Source organism: Falco peregrinus, chromosome 1, assembly GCF_023634155.1.
Source record: "Falco peregrinus isolate bFalPer1 chromosome 1, bFalPer1.pri, whole genome shotgun sequence".
NCBI classification, from domain to species: Eukaryota; Metazoa; Chordata; class Aves; order Falconiformes; family Falconidae; genus Falco; species Falco peregrinus.
This window is the reverse complement of record NC_073721.1, coordinates 129,144,307-129,162,769: the sequence shown is the minus strand read 5'-3', so window position 1 is coordinate 129,162,769 and position 18,463 is coordinate 129,144,307. Positions and strand designations below refer to the sequence as shown.

Sequence of the window (18,463 nt, the reverse complement as noted above, 5' to 3'; positions counted from 1 at the left end):
CCATCCACTAAGAGAAGCTTGAAACAAGGGGCCCCAATGAAATGTTCTTCTTAACTTTCGTGATAAAAAACCCAGTCACAGGGCATGGATATGGGGAGGGGGAGAGGTATAACTCACATATACCTGAAAGAATCAAAAAAAGAAAGCACTTACTTTTTTGAACGTAAGCGAATCACAATGGGTAAGGTGGCCTGCACAGTGTGGTGCAACACACTTCAGGAAGTGCCAGGGGTAGGGGAGGAGGCATATTAATGAAAAGCAGGGCAGTTACCATACTCTTTCCAATTTTATGGCAGACTCTTGTTGAGGAACTTCTGGACAGACATTATCCAGCTCACAGCTCTGGCAGCTGCTGTTCTGCAAGACTTGCTTAGGAAGGGAAGACGCAAAGGAGGAATAGTTACCAAATTATCCCTGACCATGTTGGAATCAAGCAGGTGGCAGATGCTGAAGGAGCACAGAACAGGGGACACACATTCCCTGGAATGAAAACCTGGGGTGAAGATCAGCACTGTCAACAGCACTTTAGAGCTCTTCCCTGGTGAAGTGCTGCTTGAATGAAATGAATAAAAAGGTTCTTGTACTGAAGTCATATAAGTACTTCCAAGTCCTTTTCCAAGAAGACAGTAAGGAAAATTTGGCCATATATTGCAAAGAGATTTCAGAAACATTTTTCATTCTAATGTGAATCTGGGAATATGGAAATTGCCTCACCCTCTCCTCTAGCCCTTGGGATATTCCTGCTTAATCAAAACTGGGAGAGGGAGGAGTTCAAGTAGAGAAAGCTTAAAAATATGCATTCTTATGAGAGAAGCAAGAATAATGTATCATCTCTCAGCCCTGAAAAAGTTTGCACATTGATTTCTGCTTCATAAAAATGAGGTTAAGTTGAATGCATTAAGCTGGCAAACTGGATAATTGCATGTCCTGAAACTGTCTTTGAAACAGCTCTTTTCGCAGTGGTGCTCAGAAAATAACTTCATCAATAAGGCCCTTGCCCATTAAACCTTCACTTCTCTCTGTGCCTTGCTCAGGAGTGAAGCTTGTTCTTCCTGAGAAAGACTTCATCCTCCTTTCACCTCAAACTAGTAGGGAAAGTAAGGCTGTTTTGCATTACATTAGCAACGTTCTCAGGGCTCGGGCTTTCCAGCTCTGGTTCCCCACACACAGTGTATTGCATAAAGGCTGGCAACTTTTTCTCTAGAGTGGAAGTGAGAACTGCTCAGAGGCAAAGCTTGGCCTCGGGTTTTGCTGCCCTGTGGAAGAGCGTTCCTTCTTTCCCCAGCCTTTCTCATGCAGCCCTGCTGGCAGGATGGGTCCTGACCTTTCTGCACGGCTGACATTACCCTATCCCTCTTCCAAAGTGCACAGAACCTTTGAGAACAAGAGCTTGCCTTCAGCTACCTTGTTTGCATGGCAATGCATATGAATTCTTCAACTCACAGTATTATCTAGCGGTGGTGCTGGAGCCTGAGGTCTGAACACTGCACGCCATCCCAGTTAGTGAGCTTTGCCTGGGAGAGGGATTCAGGCTTCTGCTCTGCCTTGAGCTCCACACCACAACAGCACTTGCCACAGGGCGTTGTGTCTACAGACCATGAAGTGTACGGATAATTGGTTGTTCTCTCTCACCAGCCCTATCCACTTACTAGAATAAAATGGACTGGGTAGGTACCCATTACTGTGGATTCCTCTGGTGTGCAGTGGTGCCTCAGAGTGCTCACCAGCTTCGAGGGGGGAGACAAGCAAAGCAAAACAGACAGAAGAAACCACACACATATCTGAAGAACTCCAGATACAGATTAATTTCCAGAATCTAAACCCTTAATGATGCCAGTGACTGGGGTATTTTTCTCTTCCTACCGCAGAGATTTGCTCTCCCTTTTGCTCCAGCAGAAGCAGCTGTTCAGGTCCCCATCTGGCACTTCCCCTTGCTCAGTGACTGGCTCAGAGCCCATGAGGATGCTCTGTGGGGAGATGAAGTAACTGATTTCAGTCTCTCTTGGCAAAAAGCAACTCCATGGTGGCATGCTCCTCCTTACACTCCAGATTCCCCTTTTCTTCCTCCCCCACTAACCAACTTGATTTTTTTCCCATGGTCCTATTTGGGCCAAGGTCCTGCTTTATTCACACAACTTATGGATTTGGTACATTCCTTTCCAACTCTGTCTAAATACAAAAAAGTGAGGCGAGGAAATGTTGGTCTCTTCAGCTACCTCATTAAAGTTTTTCACTTGATATGAATGCAATCAATAGTGCCTTCCTGGAAGAAGCTTCAATGAGAGGAGCAATTAATTTGCTAACACTTGCAAAGGGTAATGTGCCTTAGACACAGGGGCCTTTGTATAGGGCGAGTTTGGCAGATCATGATTCTCATACTGCTAAAAGACAAGAACACATCGGGCACTGGATCAGCAAGCCAAATGGTAACAGGAATCTCCCTCTGAATGGTTTCAAAAGCTGTATTGGCTGTCCCTAACATCAGCACTATTAATGCGTATGTTACATACAGACCATATGACCTATTAACACAAGGGTGTGCAGGCTGGTTAGGGCACACACACAGCCTGAGGTGTTCAATTCCAGCTCCAGAGAGGGCACAGCCCTTTCAGGCTGGCCTTCACAGTGCTTCTTCTATGGGGCACAGTCCTACTCAGGTGTGAATCTGTGTTCCCACACATCTACAGGAACTGGGTGCTGCCCTTGCTGGTTCCCGAGCTCACAGGCTTTTTCTATGATTTAGAAGGCTCCTGGAAGTTTTCCTTAAGCTTTGCAATCAGCGTACGGGGTTGTCAAGACACCTCTTCCTGTTACAAACACACTTGATGTAGGTCACAACTCATATGTCACCTATACAACAGCAACACAGCAGGCTGTGTCAATATGCTGAGGGCCCAGGGTTCCTACATTGCTGCAGCTGGAGCATGCCCCATCAATAAAGTGTATAGCCTCCACGGTATTAAATTTAACAAAATGACACTGATTGCAGGAGGAATCCTCATGCCAGACTCCAGCATTTCTCCTTTGAGGACCCTCTGTTATTGTAACACAACAGCAATAATAAAGCCTGCCAGACATCCCCCCTCCAAAAACAATAGCATGAAGAAAAATGACAGGCAGCTGGCAAGATAAGGGCACTGAGCTGCAGGCAGCTGGTACTGGCAGAGAAACAGAGAGATGTGAGCTCCCCAAGAGAAAGGCAAACTTACCCAGTGTCCAGTGAAGGGACACGTAAGGAGTAGGCTAGGAGGAGTCTGAGGGAAGAGGAAAATGAAAGGCTGGAGCAGCAACCAGCTATCACAGTCGTTAGAGATCATTAGGAGATCAGCCTGTCTCTTTTGAAAACCTTTCTAATTCCATTCCAGCATAAAACCCAGACTGACAGCCCTTGTGACACAGAGAACCAGGGGCTGGGCACAGGCAAGACCCTCTTATTAACATGCCTTAAACCCTAGCCAGTGGGGACTCCACCTCAGGTGTGTGGGGGAATTTAACCCCATTGCTGCTGCCAGAGGGAGCCTGAGGCTTACCCGGGCCAGTCCCCCAGATGATTCTGTCACACAGGCACCTGTGTACTAAGAACAGATCAGAGAAAAAACATCCATGAGACAGCAACTGACCTTCACTTGCTACAAGCTGGATCTGAACTACTGACCTAGAGACAAATGGCTCTGTGCCCTAATCCCAGCCCCTCAAGCCATCTATTCCCCCTATCATACCATCCTGTTGACAGAAGACACATTAAGCACTGCCAGAAGGTGACTGTAAAAAAACATAAAAGGCTTTTCCCTTTTTACGGCAAACTCCAAACTCTGGAGCTGTGCAGCTATTCAAATATTTGCCTGGCTCCTTATAATTCATTATAACCCATTTTTTCTGATACTGTCTTTGAAACTGTATTCCCATTGCCCAGGTGGGAATCTTAATTTGAATTACAGCAGTAGAACTTCCTGCTAAAGCAGAATTCCACCAAAAAACTTTTTTAGATTTCTTTCTCCTGAAACAGGGCAGGGGATGGATCACTAGCTGCCCACGGGCAAGTGAGGGAAAATGCAATGTCTGCACAGGAATGGAGAACATCTGTTTCCTTCTGTTGTCTGTCATCCCTCTGCAAGGATGTGCTGCATAGGTGAGCACAGTTCAATGTAAAAGGCTGTGGTAAAATCTTGAACAACCTTCTAATATGGCAACAAGAGGTTTTTGCCATCAACTTCAGTGTGGCCAGGATTTTTACTAAAAAGGGAAAGATGCTTGCGTTTTGGGTCACTGTGCAGTAAGAATGAAAATCACTGTAACTTGCATTATGATTCCAATAAGCTCCTGTAATGACATTAAAGACAAATGCATACTAATGCCGCCTTCAGAAATGAGGTAATGCAAATTTAGGAAGAAATCCAGCCCATTCCCCACCCCCACCCATCCCACCACCACAATACCAGTATTGAGTCTGATTTTACTCAAGGGTGGTCAGAGGTTTTAATCAGTTACTCTCAGGGGTCTGCCTTGCTGTTTAACATGACAGAATTGCAAAACATATTGATAAAAAATCTGCTAAGCTATTTTGAACTGCTTATGGAATGGGACCCTGCTGTGCTACTTGAGAACAATCATTTTGCCCAGCTCCTCCCCTCTCAGGATCCAGTTATGGATTTGGCCTCACATTACATCCCCCAGGCTACTGGCCATGTTATTTTAATTTAATTTAAGGAAGGCTACAAATAGGTCAAACAAAAAGGGAATTAGCTGTTCAAATCAAAATGAAAATCAATTGGGAACCATATTCTCATGGTCTTTGGAAGCCCTCTCCTAGTCTTTCCACATAAACCCTCTAGCCTTTGAATCAATTTTCTGAATATCTCTGAATCTTCTTAAAAGTGATGTCATCTTTCAGATGATGTAATCTGTGCCCAGTAAAAGACCTGAGAAGATACATTCCCTCCATTCTAAAACTTCTATGTGATATGGAAACTCAAGGGAAGAGAAGGACAGCATTCAGAGTAGTTTCCAAGTTTTCACTGACATAATAGTTTCAAAATCACCAAATTGTCCTTTTCTTCAGGTTTCAGCTGCAAAAATTGAAAACTATAATTTTTTTTCTAACAAAAATCTGATAAAATCCTCTCACAATAATTTTATCATTGTGATGTATATCAATACCAGTTAGTTCCTTTCCTTCCCATCATAATCCCTCACATAGATTCTGAAATCAAAATATTTTTGTTATCTTAGCCTATGTGCTATTTGGAAATCAATTTATAGGAGCAGGATTTTACTGTTGTCGCAAAAAATGTTCCTTGTTCATAAGTCAAAATAGTTTGATCTTAAATATAGGTCACTGCTTCCTAGCATGGGGGTAGATGCTGTGCATAAAATAGGGAAAGCTCAGCAAATTGCTGGGGGGGGGGGGGGGGGGGGGGCGCGAGAATCAATCATTTTTGCCTAGCAAAACATAAATAAATTGGTTTTTTCCTAACTCACAATCTGAACTGCATTGGTTCAATTTGATTGAGTATGTGGGTTACACAGTATTATTCTGCTTTTATTCTTTCTGCTGGGTGACCTTGGGATAAGGTTTGTAGGATGTTAATGTTCAGTCTGCTTTCTCTGAACACCTTCTCAGACAGCAGTGTGAAGGCCCAGCCCCTGACTCTGAGAGTCACAATGTGCCTCCACCACGTTCACACGGTTAAGAATCACTGGCCAATCCAGATACCCTGAAGATCTATTGGAGTGGTTCAAAGGCCAAGACGACGAGCGCTTCCCGGTGTATGAACAAGGCATGGCTGGAGTATCCATGTTTGTTCTAACCCTGGCAGTACAGCTTCAGATACAGACCATGCCAGCCCTCCTGGATCTCTGCTTATGGACTGGTAACTACCAGACACTGAAGTCTGTAAGATAATATTCAGGCAAGCTAGGCTCGAACCAGTGCGTGTGTGCCTTCCTGTATTGCAATCAAGCTTCCTACTGCAGGGTAGATATGGCAGACACTTCAAAAAGACTCTATTTATATTCTGCCCTACTGGTAAATTCATTCGTTGGACCACTCATGCAAAATGGATAATGCAAATGAAACTGCTACATTTGGAATTAAGCTTATTTTTGTACTCCAGTGAACATGAGTTCATTAGATTGTTTTTCTTCTTGTTTCTTTTTTCTTTAGGTTGTTTGCCCGGCTGTAGTCCCCAATGCACTTGTTTCAGGTCTGGAGGAGGATGCCAGAGTAGTCTGCGGCTGAGCCAGAATGATGCAGGCACTTCAAACCACTGGCTCTCAAGCCCACAGACTCATGACTAGCATTGATCTGGAACTGATGAGTGGCTGGCTGTTTTACAGCACTGCAGCCTTAGAGAAGGCTGCTCTCTCCTCACTGCAGGGTGAGTGATGAATTCATGCAGAGCATGGGCAATTGCAGGGGAAGAAATGAAGAGGCTCGCTGTGAACTCAGGAAGTGACCACTTATCCCTGCACTCACTCAGTTACACTAATGCACAAATGTAGTGTTCATCTAGGAGTCAGAGTAAGTAGAATCTCTGTGTACACTGGGTGCCCCTCTCCTCCTCATGCAGGACCCAGAGCCTCAGCACTAGTTACAAGCAAGGCAGCAAGTCACTGCATAAACTCACTACAAGTGAGTGGGATGCTCTACCCAGACACAACACAGCATGCTCCCTCTCTGACTAGTCCACCCACCTCTGTTAACTCTGCCTCAGATGGCCCTACATTCCTGTAGTTCACACACAAATTCTTCTTCAGTGGACCAGTGTGCCCTACTCACATGTCTTTTTTAGCTTATCTGGTCATATACAAAGAGCCTAAGAGAAGGATACTACCCAGCAGATGAGACATAGGGTGGGATAGTGTAGTGGAGCAAAGGAAAACAGAAGTCTTCAGCAACCCAACAGCTGTCCTCCTTTAACTCTGCACAGCAACCTACCCCTTGCATACATCCAGAGTAAGTCTAGAACACTGCTCCATCCTACAGGAATTACCACTTCCAGATCACCCCTGCTGACCTGTGCAGTGAGGAAAGATTAATGTGAAATTTCAGAGATGGATCATCTGTAGGCACTTCAGAGTAAGAGGAAGAACTGTCAGTGTGGTTCCCAAGGAGCACAACTGTTTACTCCTGCGCAAAGATGGAGAAGCACTTCTCATCCCTGTCTCCTTGTTGCTTTGTAGCACACACTGCACCAATGACAAGGGATCACCCCTTTGCTTTGCTTCCCTCCCCCATGTGAGAAGGTGGAAAACCTCCCAGTATCACACTCTCTCCAGGAAACAGCTGCTTGGGTCGAGCCCTGTTTGAAAAAAAGACTATAGTGTTTGGTCTGCTGGGCTCTGCAATGCATAACAGAGTCTGCATTGCAGTCTCCAACTGCAATCCAGCACCATCTGTCCCTTCCACTTGCAGCACTGCATCACTCCAGGGAGTCTGTTCTTCAGGGGGTATCCAGAGAGTGCCTCGCTGTGCTGTCCCCCGATACCCGTGACAGCCAGTAGAAGGGAAAAATGCCCCACCAATTTGTATTGTGAGACTGAAACTAGAAATGGCTGCTCAGTGAAACTGCATGAGAAGCAAGACAGGAAAAGGGTGCCGATTTGCTTTCATTTCATGATTTTTTTAAGACACATTCAGTACAATCAACAGCAAATATTCTTAAATCCTCTTCAACCACCTTAAAGTCAAGGAGCAGAGACAAGCAGGCACGGAGCTCTGCACTGCTGTGGCTACATGTAAATTTATACAAAGGAGCTACTTTAACAACAGCCTAAGCCACCAACTTGCCTTCCCTGAGCGTTCTCGGATTAGAGGACAGAGAAGCAATGCAACCATGGGACAGCACAACAGACCAGGAGATATCTCATTGCTCTACTCAGTGTCTGACTTACTGAGTCACACCAGGAAGACACTTTTGCTTTATTTATCTCCATCTCTGTATGCACGTCCTGCCTGCTGGTGCTATGAGGCAAATTAACCTAGTAATGAATTCTTCAGGTCTGTAGCTGTCTCTCCATATACACCTGTACAACACCTTGCACAATGTCATCCCAAACTTCAACAAGGCATTAAGCTCTGCTCTAAGTGAAGCATTCACAAATTATAACACCACAAAGATGAAGCCTGAAATTTGTAAAGTATGCACCAGTGCTCTCCCTCTGAGTCTGTGATGCTAGCAGGAGGAAATGGTTCAGCTCTCTCATGAATTAGTGTTCTGACAGCTCGGTGCAATCTAGCCATGACTTGCATGGCTGCTTTCCCTTTGCATTCCCAGGAGCACACTCTGCATTAGATTAGGCTCTGCATCAGGCTCTGCTCCACAGCAGAAGAGAAGGTATGGGGAAGAAGATAAAACTGCCTTGATCAGCTTTCCTTGTCCTGAAAATATACTCCTGACATGGGGAAAAGGATGCAGGGAACACTCTCTCTGCTTTGGACAGCATAAAGACAGGAAAAAATAACTCATTCTCCAGCTACTTGTAAGGTTGTGACTTCATTCACATCATGCCTGACAACTCACCCTGCATACTGGAACTCCCCTGGGAACAGCCAGGGTCCAGGGGCAGTGACGCTCCTGCTTTTCACCAGACTTTTATGTCTTTAAACAGACCCTATTTGTCTGCATATTGCTCTCCTTTCCTCTTCCCCTTAACTTTGTGTCAGAGAATTTAAAAAAAATATTCAAGCCATTTATTCAAAAGATAAGCATGTAAAAGAAGCTGCTTGGATAAACAAATGCCACAGGCTGTGCAAATCAGCTGCCTATAGATCTTTCCTCTGAGCTGTTTCTGGACCTTTTGGGGCTCTGAGAGGGCAAGATCACGGTGTCTGGCTAACTGCTCCACTCACAGGCAGCTCTGTAACTACACACTTCTTGCAGGGGTCCCACCTGTACTTACTCTCCTCCCAGCCCATGCATCATCTCCACAGATTATATATATTATGATCGTGAAGCAGATAGTACAGTCTCTCAAGTGACTAAGTAACAATATGCTGAAGGCCCTCTCAGGAACCTACTAAAAGCAAAGCATTAGACAGTCTCAAGACACAATTCTTTAGCATTCACACTGGCATAAAGTAGGAGAATAGGCATTCAAAGAAAGCACTTTTGTGTAATACCAGCATAAGTGGAGAAAAGATTTAGGATGCAAGTGCATCACAGCCTCTGCTCACCTCCTCCCACTGATGAATGTAGCGGATGAGCCGGGAGAGCCGCAGAAGCCGCAGGAGGCTGAGGATCTTAGTGAAGCGCACGATGCGCAGTGCCCGAGCTGTCTTGTACACCTCAGAATCAATACGGGTTTCAACAATCAGGAAGATATAGTCCACGGGGATGGAGGAGATAAAATCCACCACAAACCAGCTCTTCAGGTACTTCATCTTGATCCTCTGTGGGTCTAGGATGATCTCTGTGTTGTCCTCCACCACAATGCCTGTTCGGAAGTTGAGGACAAGGTCGATGAGGAAGAACGTGTCTGAAACCACATTGAAGACAATCCATGGGGTAGTGTTTTCATCCTTGAAGAAAGTGATGCCCACAGGGATGATGATCAGGTTCCCTACCATCAGGAGCAGCATGGTCAAATCCCAATAAAACCTGGACAGCAAGACAGAGACACATGAGATCAGCTATAAAGTGGGAGATCAGGGAGCCCAGGTCAACAGAATTAATGTGCTTTATACATCTCTACTGTCATTCATTCCCTATGCTCTGCTAGTCTGCCTGATGCACTTAAGAGTACACAAGCAGCTAATTAAGTGCTCAATATCAAAGGAACACTCATCTTCCGGCTTAAAGGGTCCAGAAAGGAATGGAGTACACAGCCGGAAATGCCTACTCGAAAACTTCAACTGGGACTTGAGAGCCACCCAAGAAGAGACTAATAGTTACTGTTGCAGTTACTGTTAGGCTAAGAGAGAGAGAGAACAAGTATTTGGAAGGCCTCAGAGTTCATATGCCATTTGGGGTTAAAATCATCAGGCTTGCTCCTACTGTCTGATCCTCCTTTAGAAGCAGCTAGCACTGATAGCATTGGGATCAGGATGGAACTGGAGACCATCCTGTGATATACAGTGCTCAGTTCTGATTTCTTGCTGAGCCAAGCTTACGCTGAACCTGGACTTTAGGAGTTCAGTCTACACTCTATAGACTCCTATGTTGTACAGAAATAATCAATAAAGCTTGGAGTCACATGCCTGGAAATATCTATTTCATTTCTAAAGTAAGCAACTACAACATTTAACTAACGTTCCATGAAGCACAGTCTCTAAGAAGCTTATCTTCACTTTAGCGGCAAGTCAGTATTATCCAGCGGACCTTACAGTAACACTCATTTTTGGTTTTGAAGACACACACAGTCTGAATATAGTTCCTAAATTATTTGTTTGGGATTTTTTTAAAGATTTTCCCCAGTTATTACTGTAAGAGATACACAATCACACAATGTTGCCACAACTCACCCAGAGTGAGGACTAAAAACTTCTCTTGAGTTTCACAGTTTGCAGATGAATCTCACAAAGGAGTCTCACTGCCCAACACAGTGGTGCTCTGGTCCCCTCTCCAAATGTTTCACAGGTAGAGATGCCGATGTATTGTAGTTTCACATTGCCAAGATTTCATGAGCTCTACATTGTATACTGCAGGGCAGTACTATAATATTGTGAGGTATCATAAATAACTTGTATTAAGATGCACTTGTCACAGCGAATGAGCAAAATACACAGAGCAAACCCATTATCAGGTCTGGTTGCTTAAACCTGAAGATGAAACATACACAAAGCTGCAGTGGTTCTCCCAGTCACTCACGCAAATTAGCATGATGTTTATTATATTATTATTAACCTCTTGAGTACCAAATAAGCCTAACTTCCTAGACCATAAAAAAGGCAACAGAAAGTTAACACAAGCAAGAGACTTGAGCCCTCCTTTAAAGCAATCATCTCAATAGCAGTGAAGTCAATCAAGTGACTCTAGATTTACAATGATGCAATGAAGGAAACTGTTGGGTTTGCTGAAGGAGGACACGGACATGCTGCTCTATCTGTATGACAGATTACAGCCAAAATCAGTGAAAATTTTTAGGAGAAACAGATTTGCCTTAAAGATCCTAAAAATCTAGGTTAGGAAAGAGTTATTCAGCCGAAGTCTGGGCCTTGGACCAGTCTGAGCTGCTGCAGAACAGTATCACTCTATAGTGAGGCAACTGCACCAATTTGTTAAACTCTCAGCAGGAAAACAAAAAAGGCTGAATATGCCTTAAAAGCCTTCTCTGTATAGATTCTCTCTCCTTTTTAAGAACATAACGTTTTAAAGCACCTAAAAGCATGTTTAAGATTCCAGCTAATACACATGTATAGAAAGGGTCACAAACCAGCAGCACACCAGCAATTTTCAAAAACATTCAGCAGAGGCTGATGGGAACTGACTTCGGTATAAGTAAAGTTATCCACTAATGAGGTTTCTAAAAATGTCATCAACTATCTCTTTTGTGCTCTCAAGGTGCCATGGCCCTGCAGGCAAGTAGCACACGATCCTTCACTTAGTAAAAGGTACAGTTGGTGCTGGTAGACACTCAGCAACAAGATTTGTCCATGTGCTTCTAAGATCAAGGCTGTGTCACACAGTAATACGTGTTAATACTGTAAAAATCCATGTTGTGGTCTTCCTTATTAAGGGCCTGAGATGATGCTGCAACTTTCCTAGTCAATTAATCTAGCTAATCGCACAATAGCAGGAAGTCTGGAAGCAGTGTGTGTATTATTACCGAAAATAATAACCCCCCAGCCATCTTTAATTTGCCTTAGGGGATACAGAAGGAGATACACACAAAGAAAATTATTTTTCCCAAGTTTCAAATGAATGGCATGAGATAAACATGGCCAGACCTGCAGAGATTCAAAGGTAAGTGGCTTTCTTCAAAGATCTCTGGATTTTTGTGCCTCTTACACTGGCTGGTGATTTCAATACTTAGTGGCAATTGGAGACAATGACAAAACTGGCAAGGATGGCTCACAGTTTAAGTAAGATGTTTTACACACACACAACCCTAGTAAGATGCTTTCTGCCTGACTGTAGCACTTCCTGCTACCCCAGTCTCTTATAGCCAAGCATGGTCACGCCACAGTAAGCTCTCTTGCATCCTGATGTACAGCATTTCTTGCTGTTCCAGTTCTAAGGTCTTCAAACACACTTCACACTTTTCAGTCCCAGTCTGCTATTACTGCTGAAACGACTACAGAGAATCATGGCTTCCAATGTGGGCAAGCAAATATGAAGTGCTAAAATTCATTGCCATGTGTTTCTTAAACCATAGTTCTCCTCAAGGGTGTACTAGTGACTCAAGATTATGGTCTCAACTTCCCCTCAGTTCTGACCTTTACAGCCATCACTTACAGAACACAGAAGGTAAACTTTTGTATGCAATGCACCCCTGCTAATAAAAGGGTATCCAAGGTGTCAGGGAACAGATAACCTTTGGACTCTACGAAGGAGGAAGAAAAAGCTGAAAACCACCAAGAATTTGGTCTGCACACCAATTCCAGCACAGGAAATTCACCTGCCTTTACAAGGTAAACTGCCTAGAAGTTAAAATCTAACTATTCAGATTCCACAGCTCCTGCACATTATAATTTTACCCACATATTAAGCATGATCTGCTTAGGGGGGCATCACTGGATTTAGACTGAATAGACTCAGGGACCACAACACCTCAGAGACCTAATATCAGCCATGTGTAATTCTGCATTTACATTGAGGAACATCCTTTCACTCCCCATAAATTATTGGTCAGAATGACTAACGGTGCATGTGATGTACGTAAGGGCAAGCACCAGCTATTAATAACCCATGTTTTCTGTATTTCTGTTATTCCTTGCACCCAGGGATTCTGCAGAGCTGACAGTGATGAAATTGGCTCCGCTGCACCCATGAGAGCCTGACAGAGTTATTATCCCTGTCTTGCAGATAGAGAAGCGGCATGGCAAAATTAAGAGAATGGGATTTTTTCACAAAAGTCTAAGGCTAAATAAGGTTTAAATTTGACTCTTGAGTCTAACCAGATCTGAAGCTATTCATACGGCTTGAAAAAGAGTTTAAAAGAGATGCACCTCATGGACACTTCCTCTGACTTCTCACTTCTATTCCTCTTTTCAAAAGCCTAAAAAAAAGTTAATAAATATTAATATATTGCTTTATTATAGTTGACTCAGTGCAACTGAACAGCTCACAGCACAGGGAACAGCCACCACTATATAAACCAGATGTCTTGTTCAAACGTACTTGGATTTTATACTACATCCTACTCTGTGCATGCTTCTTAGATCTGAAAATCACATTTTAACATGCACCACCACCTCCAATCTTTTCATTCCTAATATATTATTTAGTTGAAACACAATGCGCCTTGAGAATTACTGTGGTAAAGAATATATGCTCTTTAAGCATAGTTGGTGTCACTCAGTTGGATTTGATAATATGTACACTTTGTAGGTATTAGTTTGTGCTTTTTGACCAGAAAGTTAGATCATCTTTCAGTTCTGTCTACTGCATAATGTAACAGCAGGCTAGGAACATTGCTTTCGGATATAATTTTTTTAATTAAATAAACTTTGATTTTCCAAAACTTTTCCATGATGCAGTGAAACCAATTATAGTACATGAGCTCAAGAAGGACTGTGACCAATTGGAGAGAAAATAGTGAATTGCAGAAGTTTGCCTGGTCAGCATCACTGTGTCAGTATGGCATTCAAAACCTGCCTGAGTGGGGCACATTTGTGGCCTTAACTTCTGTTCTTGCTCTGTAGTGTTTGCACTGTCAAGAGAAAATAGACTTGAGCAACCTCACCTCTAAATTAACAAAGCTTTTTTGGATGTTTCCAGCTTCTGCTGAAAGGCAGCCAACTCTGAGTTGAACAGAGGCACTGTCTGAAAGTGCGCAGAAAGGAATCAAAAATAAAAATGCATCTAACTGGAAATGCCAGGGAGCCAGGATGTTCTCACCAGCCATGGAATTTAGCTCAGACACCGTGACCAACCTTCCTAACCTTACAAGAACAAATCTGTAATGAACACGTCTTGCTAAAACCAAAACCAAAGACAAATCCAACTGCTCTACCAAGCCCAGGCAGGAGCACTGGGCTCCGTGCTGATTCAAGAAACAGAGTGCCACCTACTGAGTCACAAATGACATCTCCATCCTCTGCTTTGCACAGGGAGAAATCGCTATGTTATTCCTTTAAAAAACTGACGAAAATCTGCCCTTTTCTCCAGAGTGGCAGCTCCCTTCCCCCGCTCTGGATTGCATATTGAATTAGACACTGCTGTGCTCACCAGCAACTATCCTGACAGGAAAGAGGTCGCGCTTTAATTCCCAGGACTGCTAGTCAGGCTAGAAATAGAAATCATCTTTTGTAAAGAGCATTAGTAGATGTCAGTGTGGCTAGAGCAGCAACGGTGGGAGGAGAGTTTACTCCAGAAAGCAGCCATTCACATAGGTATCTGAACACAGAGGAGAAAGAGAAAAAGCAGGAAGAGATCCCTCCCTGCCTTTGGAACCATTACTTCTCCTAGATATGAGTAGGCGTATTTCGACTAGAGAGTTACAAACTTTGCATTATTCACAGAGATAATAGGAGGCACATGATGATTCACTGCTCCTAAACACTAAAGGACACTCTACCAGCTACTGAGTACAAGAATTCACTTGCTAGAAGAATTCATTTATTTATAGGGAGTTATTCAAATACCTGTGCACTTGAAAGCTTCTTTGAAATGAATACCCACCCAAAAAAAGTCAACTGACTTCCAAAAATATTTTGCATGCTAAGTAATGGGAAATGATTAGGAGGACCTACCTAAAGAATAAGACAGTTTTAATTCCTTCTGACCAATCTATGCAAATAATATGTATCCTCTGCCATCCTGAATAAAACCCCTGAGAGCACTAATAATTAGCCATGCATTACAACACTACAAGGAAAAGAGCTCTGCTGTGTCCCAGCCGCCACTAGAATCCCCTGGCTGCCTGCTTCGGCAGCACTGCCTGCTTCTCATTCAGCTGTGGTTGTCCCTGTCTGAACATGGGCTGCACCAAATTCAGCCTCACTGCCAGTTGTTGCTATGCAAATACATAAAATATAACCAGTGAGGATACGCCCAGGGCTGACACAGGTCAAGGGCTACACTCAGATTACCTGCACCTATGGGTCTAAGGAAGATGTTCCAACTATCTCCTCACAATGACAGCAAGGAGGCAGGACTAGGAGCTCTGTACAGCTGGTGGTCTGAACTATTCATCTTTGTTTTGAACTTAGATGCTGTAGTCATCATGATGCCTCAGCTGGGTATGAGAGAGTAAGTGCTGTCAGTGAATTCCTAAGACAGGATACAATTCTGCATGTGATTAATTTTCCTATGAGGAACAAAAGGACTATTAGCTAGTGATGAATTTTAAGTGCTTACATAAGCAGGTGGATGATTAGAGATATCTCACAGCACAGTGACAGTGTCCACTACAAGCAAGGTATATACCTTGCAGCACTTTGCATCTAGATTTCTTAAAACTCATGTTTTGTCTTTGATGGAATTTTCATTGCACCCAACTGTCAGTTTTACTTGAGGCAAGATTATTTTCCAAAGTCTGTATTTAGCCTTTAACTTAGATTATCTCCAATCTACATAATTGCTCACATAATCCGCTCTGAACAGTGCAGAATTCCATACCGTATTTCGAGTTTAACTTCTATTCTCATATTATTACCTTAAAATATAATTACATGGATTTTGGTGAGTGGAAAATTAAGAAAGCTATTGCTTATGTAAGACTTTAAAATGGCATTTGCAGGCCAAGCAAGTAGCATGTTAGCTTTTTATTGCTTCTCTATCATCAATTTTTAAATCTAACACTACATTATTAAACAACAATCAACACCCTGCATTTTTCAAAGTAATGTCCATACATTAATTACACCCCAACAGACATAATTAAGCAGGTATTATCATCCTATATTACAAATAGATAGACTATGAGATTCTAAAGATTTAAATAACTTATTCAGAGGTAGAACTACCATCGAGGAAATACAGTTGCCTATTTTCAGAAGAGGTTTCCAGTCTTGTTATATACTGTAATAGCAGCAGCAAAGGGGGAAACTTCCTTTCTTTTCCATTGTAAAAATATAAATATACAAATTACTTAGCAATAATTTTATTGCAGATATAGTACTTCGCAATTTGCAAACAACCCATTTGAGGCACTGATGCATTTAACCAATTATAACATAGTGAGTTGTGAATTATGCCCTTTTTAACTTACAAAACACATTATATCATTATGAGTTACCTTAAATTATTAGTTCTTTGATAGTACCTGCAATACACCCACTCTACTGTCAGGCTTCTTAAAGGGATGAAGACTTGCATGACATTCAGAGGGACCTGGACAAGCTCAAAAAGTGGGCCCATGTGAACCTCATGAGGTTTAACAAAGCCAAGTGCAGGGTCCTGCACCTGGGCCAGAGCAACTCCTGGTATCAATACAGGGTGGGAGATGAAGGTATTCAGAGCAGCCCTGCCAAGAAGGACTTGAGGGTACTTGTGGATGAAACACTGGACATTGAGCTAATGATGTGTGCTCACAGCCCAGAATCCCAGCCATACCCTGGGCTGCATCACAAGCAGTGTGGCCAGCAGGTCAAGGGAGATGATGCTCCCCCGCCATTCCACTCTTGTGAGACCCCACCTGCAATGCTGTGTCCAGCTCTGGGATCCTCAGCACAGGAAAGACATGGACCTGTTGGAGTGGGTCCAGGGGAGGCCACAAAAATGATCAGAGGGCTGGAGCACCTCTCCTATGAGGACAGGCTGAGACAGTTGGGGTTGTTCAGTCTGGAAGTGGCTCTGGGAAGACCTTATTGAAGCCTTTCAGTACTTAAAGGGGGCTTGTAAGAAAGATAGAGACAAACTCTTTAGCAGGACCTGTTGCAATAGGGCAAGGGGTAATGGTCTTAAACCAAAACAGGGTAGATTTAGACTAGATATAAGGAAGAACTTTTTTACAATGAGGGTGGTGAAACACTGGCACAGTTGCCTGTAGAGGTGGCAGGTGCCTCATCACTGGAAATGTTCAAGGCCAGGTTGGATGGGGCTCTGAGCAACCTGATCTGGTTGAAGATGTCGCAGCTCATTGCAGAGGGGTTGGAACAGATGACCTTCAAAGGTCCCTTTCCAACACAAACTATTCTACAATTCTATATGACAGAGATTTTTACAGGAGAATTCAAAAGAATTGAGGACTAGTAAAGCAGATCATCTGTTGAAGATAATCTACCAAGGAATGCGTTTGTCTGAACTACGTAACAGCTCAATGCTCTGAATAAACACAAGTTAGGTAGCTGTTGGCACAGCCCCTGCTGCCAGCTCAGTCAGAACAGACCACAGACAGCACTGCAGTGGGCAGCCCACTCACACGAGCCCAGGCTTTTATTGCCGTGACTATAAAAGTCTTGGACCCTGCACTTCCCACCAGCTCTGGTCAAAAACTGCAAAATGCAACATGACCTCATTACCAGGTGTGTTAACTTTGTCATCAAGTATTAGCGAAGGAGAAATGGCAAAGCCTTTCCCTCATGTGGGCTCTGGCCTCTGCAGGGAGGGAGAGCATGCCACATACCTGAACCTCCAGGGAAATCTCCCCATCAGGGCTCTTCAGGATAGCTGGGACACTCAGCACTGCCTGTGGGAGCTGCTAGAGGGGCCACAAAGAAACGGGTGGTGATTGTCCTTCACAAATACTAGATTTATCAGGATAGAGACATTTCTACAGTCTCCATCTAGTCAGTTTAAAACAGGCTTTGTGAATCAGCCAAGGCAGACAGTCCTGATGTTCTGTGACTTTGCCAGAACAACTTCACTGTGTTTCCTGTTTTTCTGTCTCAGAAAACGCAAGCACTCTGTATTAGCTTTGTGCTGATATGCACTAGTCATGGACAAAAACACATTAAGAAAAGTATTGTTCAAGCATGTTAAAAAAATAAATGGAACCCTATACCAAAAAGCTGCTGAAACCGCTTTCTTGTAAGTGTATTTAACTTTCACTCAGCTAGAATGATGATAGAATTTAAGTGAATTGGCTAGGATGACAGCACTCTCAACTACTAGGTAGTGCTATCTTTCACTCAAGTTCCTCCAAATACCATACAGTGTATGTGAACAACACAGCACGTGGTACCACTAAGCTCAGTTTCATGGAGACTGAGCAAACCTTGCAGGGTGTCATCTCATTACAGTCTGAGGCATTTCATTACAGTCAGGACACAGAAGTTCACAGAGGCTAGCTACAGCGCTGCTGCCTGGCTTGCATATGTCCTGGGATAATGACTGTTCTGGACATCTGATCTGTAATATCAATGTCTACCACCTAACCCTGCAGTGCGCTTAATAGTAATTGTATAAGCATTTTCCAG

The 18,463-nt window shown here is 43.4% G+C and overlaps 1 protein-coding gene across 1 annotated transcript in view; it reads right to left on the bottom strand.

The window, feature by feature from the left end:
- Nucleotides 1-18,463, bottom strand: part of LOC101921103 (potassium/sodium hyperpolarization-activated cyclic nucleotide-gated channel 4) — a 72,175-nt gene that overhangs the window by 32,340 nt on the left and 21,372 nt on the right. The window contains exon 2 of the mRNA XM_055796406.1: nucleotides 9,176-9,599. Coding sequence (XP_055652381.1) covers nucleotides 9,176-9,599 — 424 coding nt within the window. The remainder of the gene's footprint in view (nucleotides 1-9,175; nucleotides 9,600-18,463) is intronic.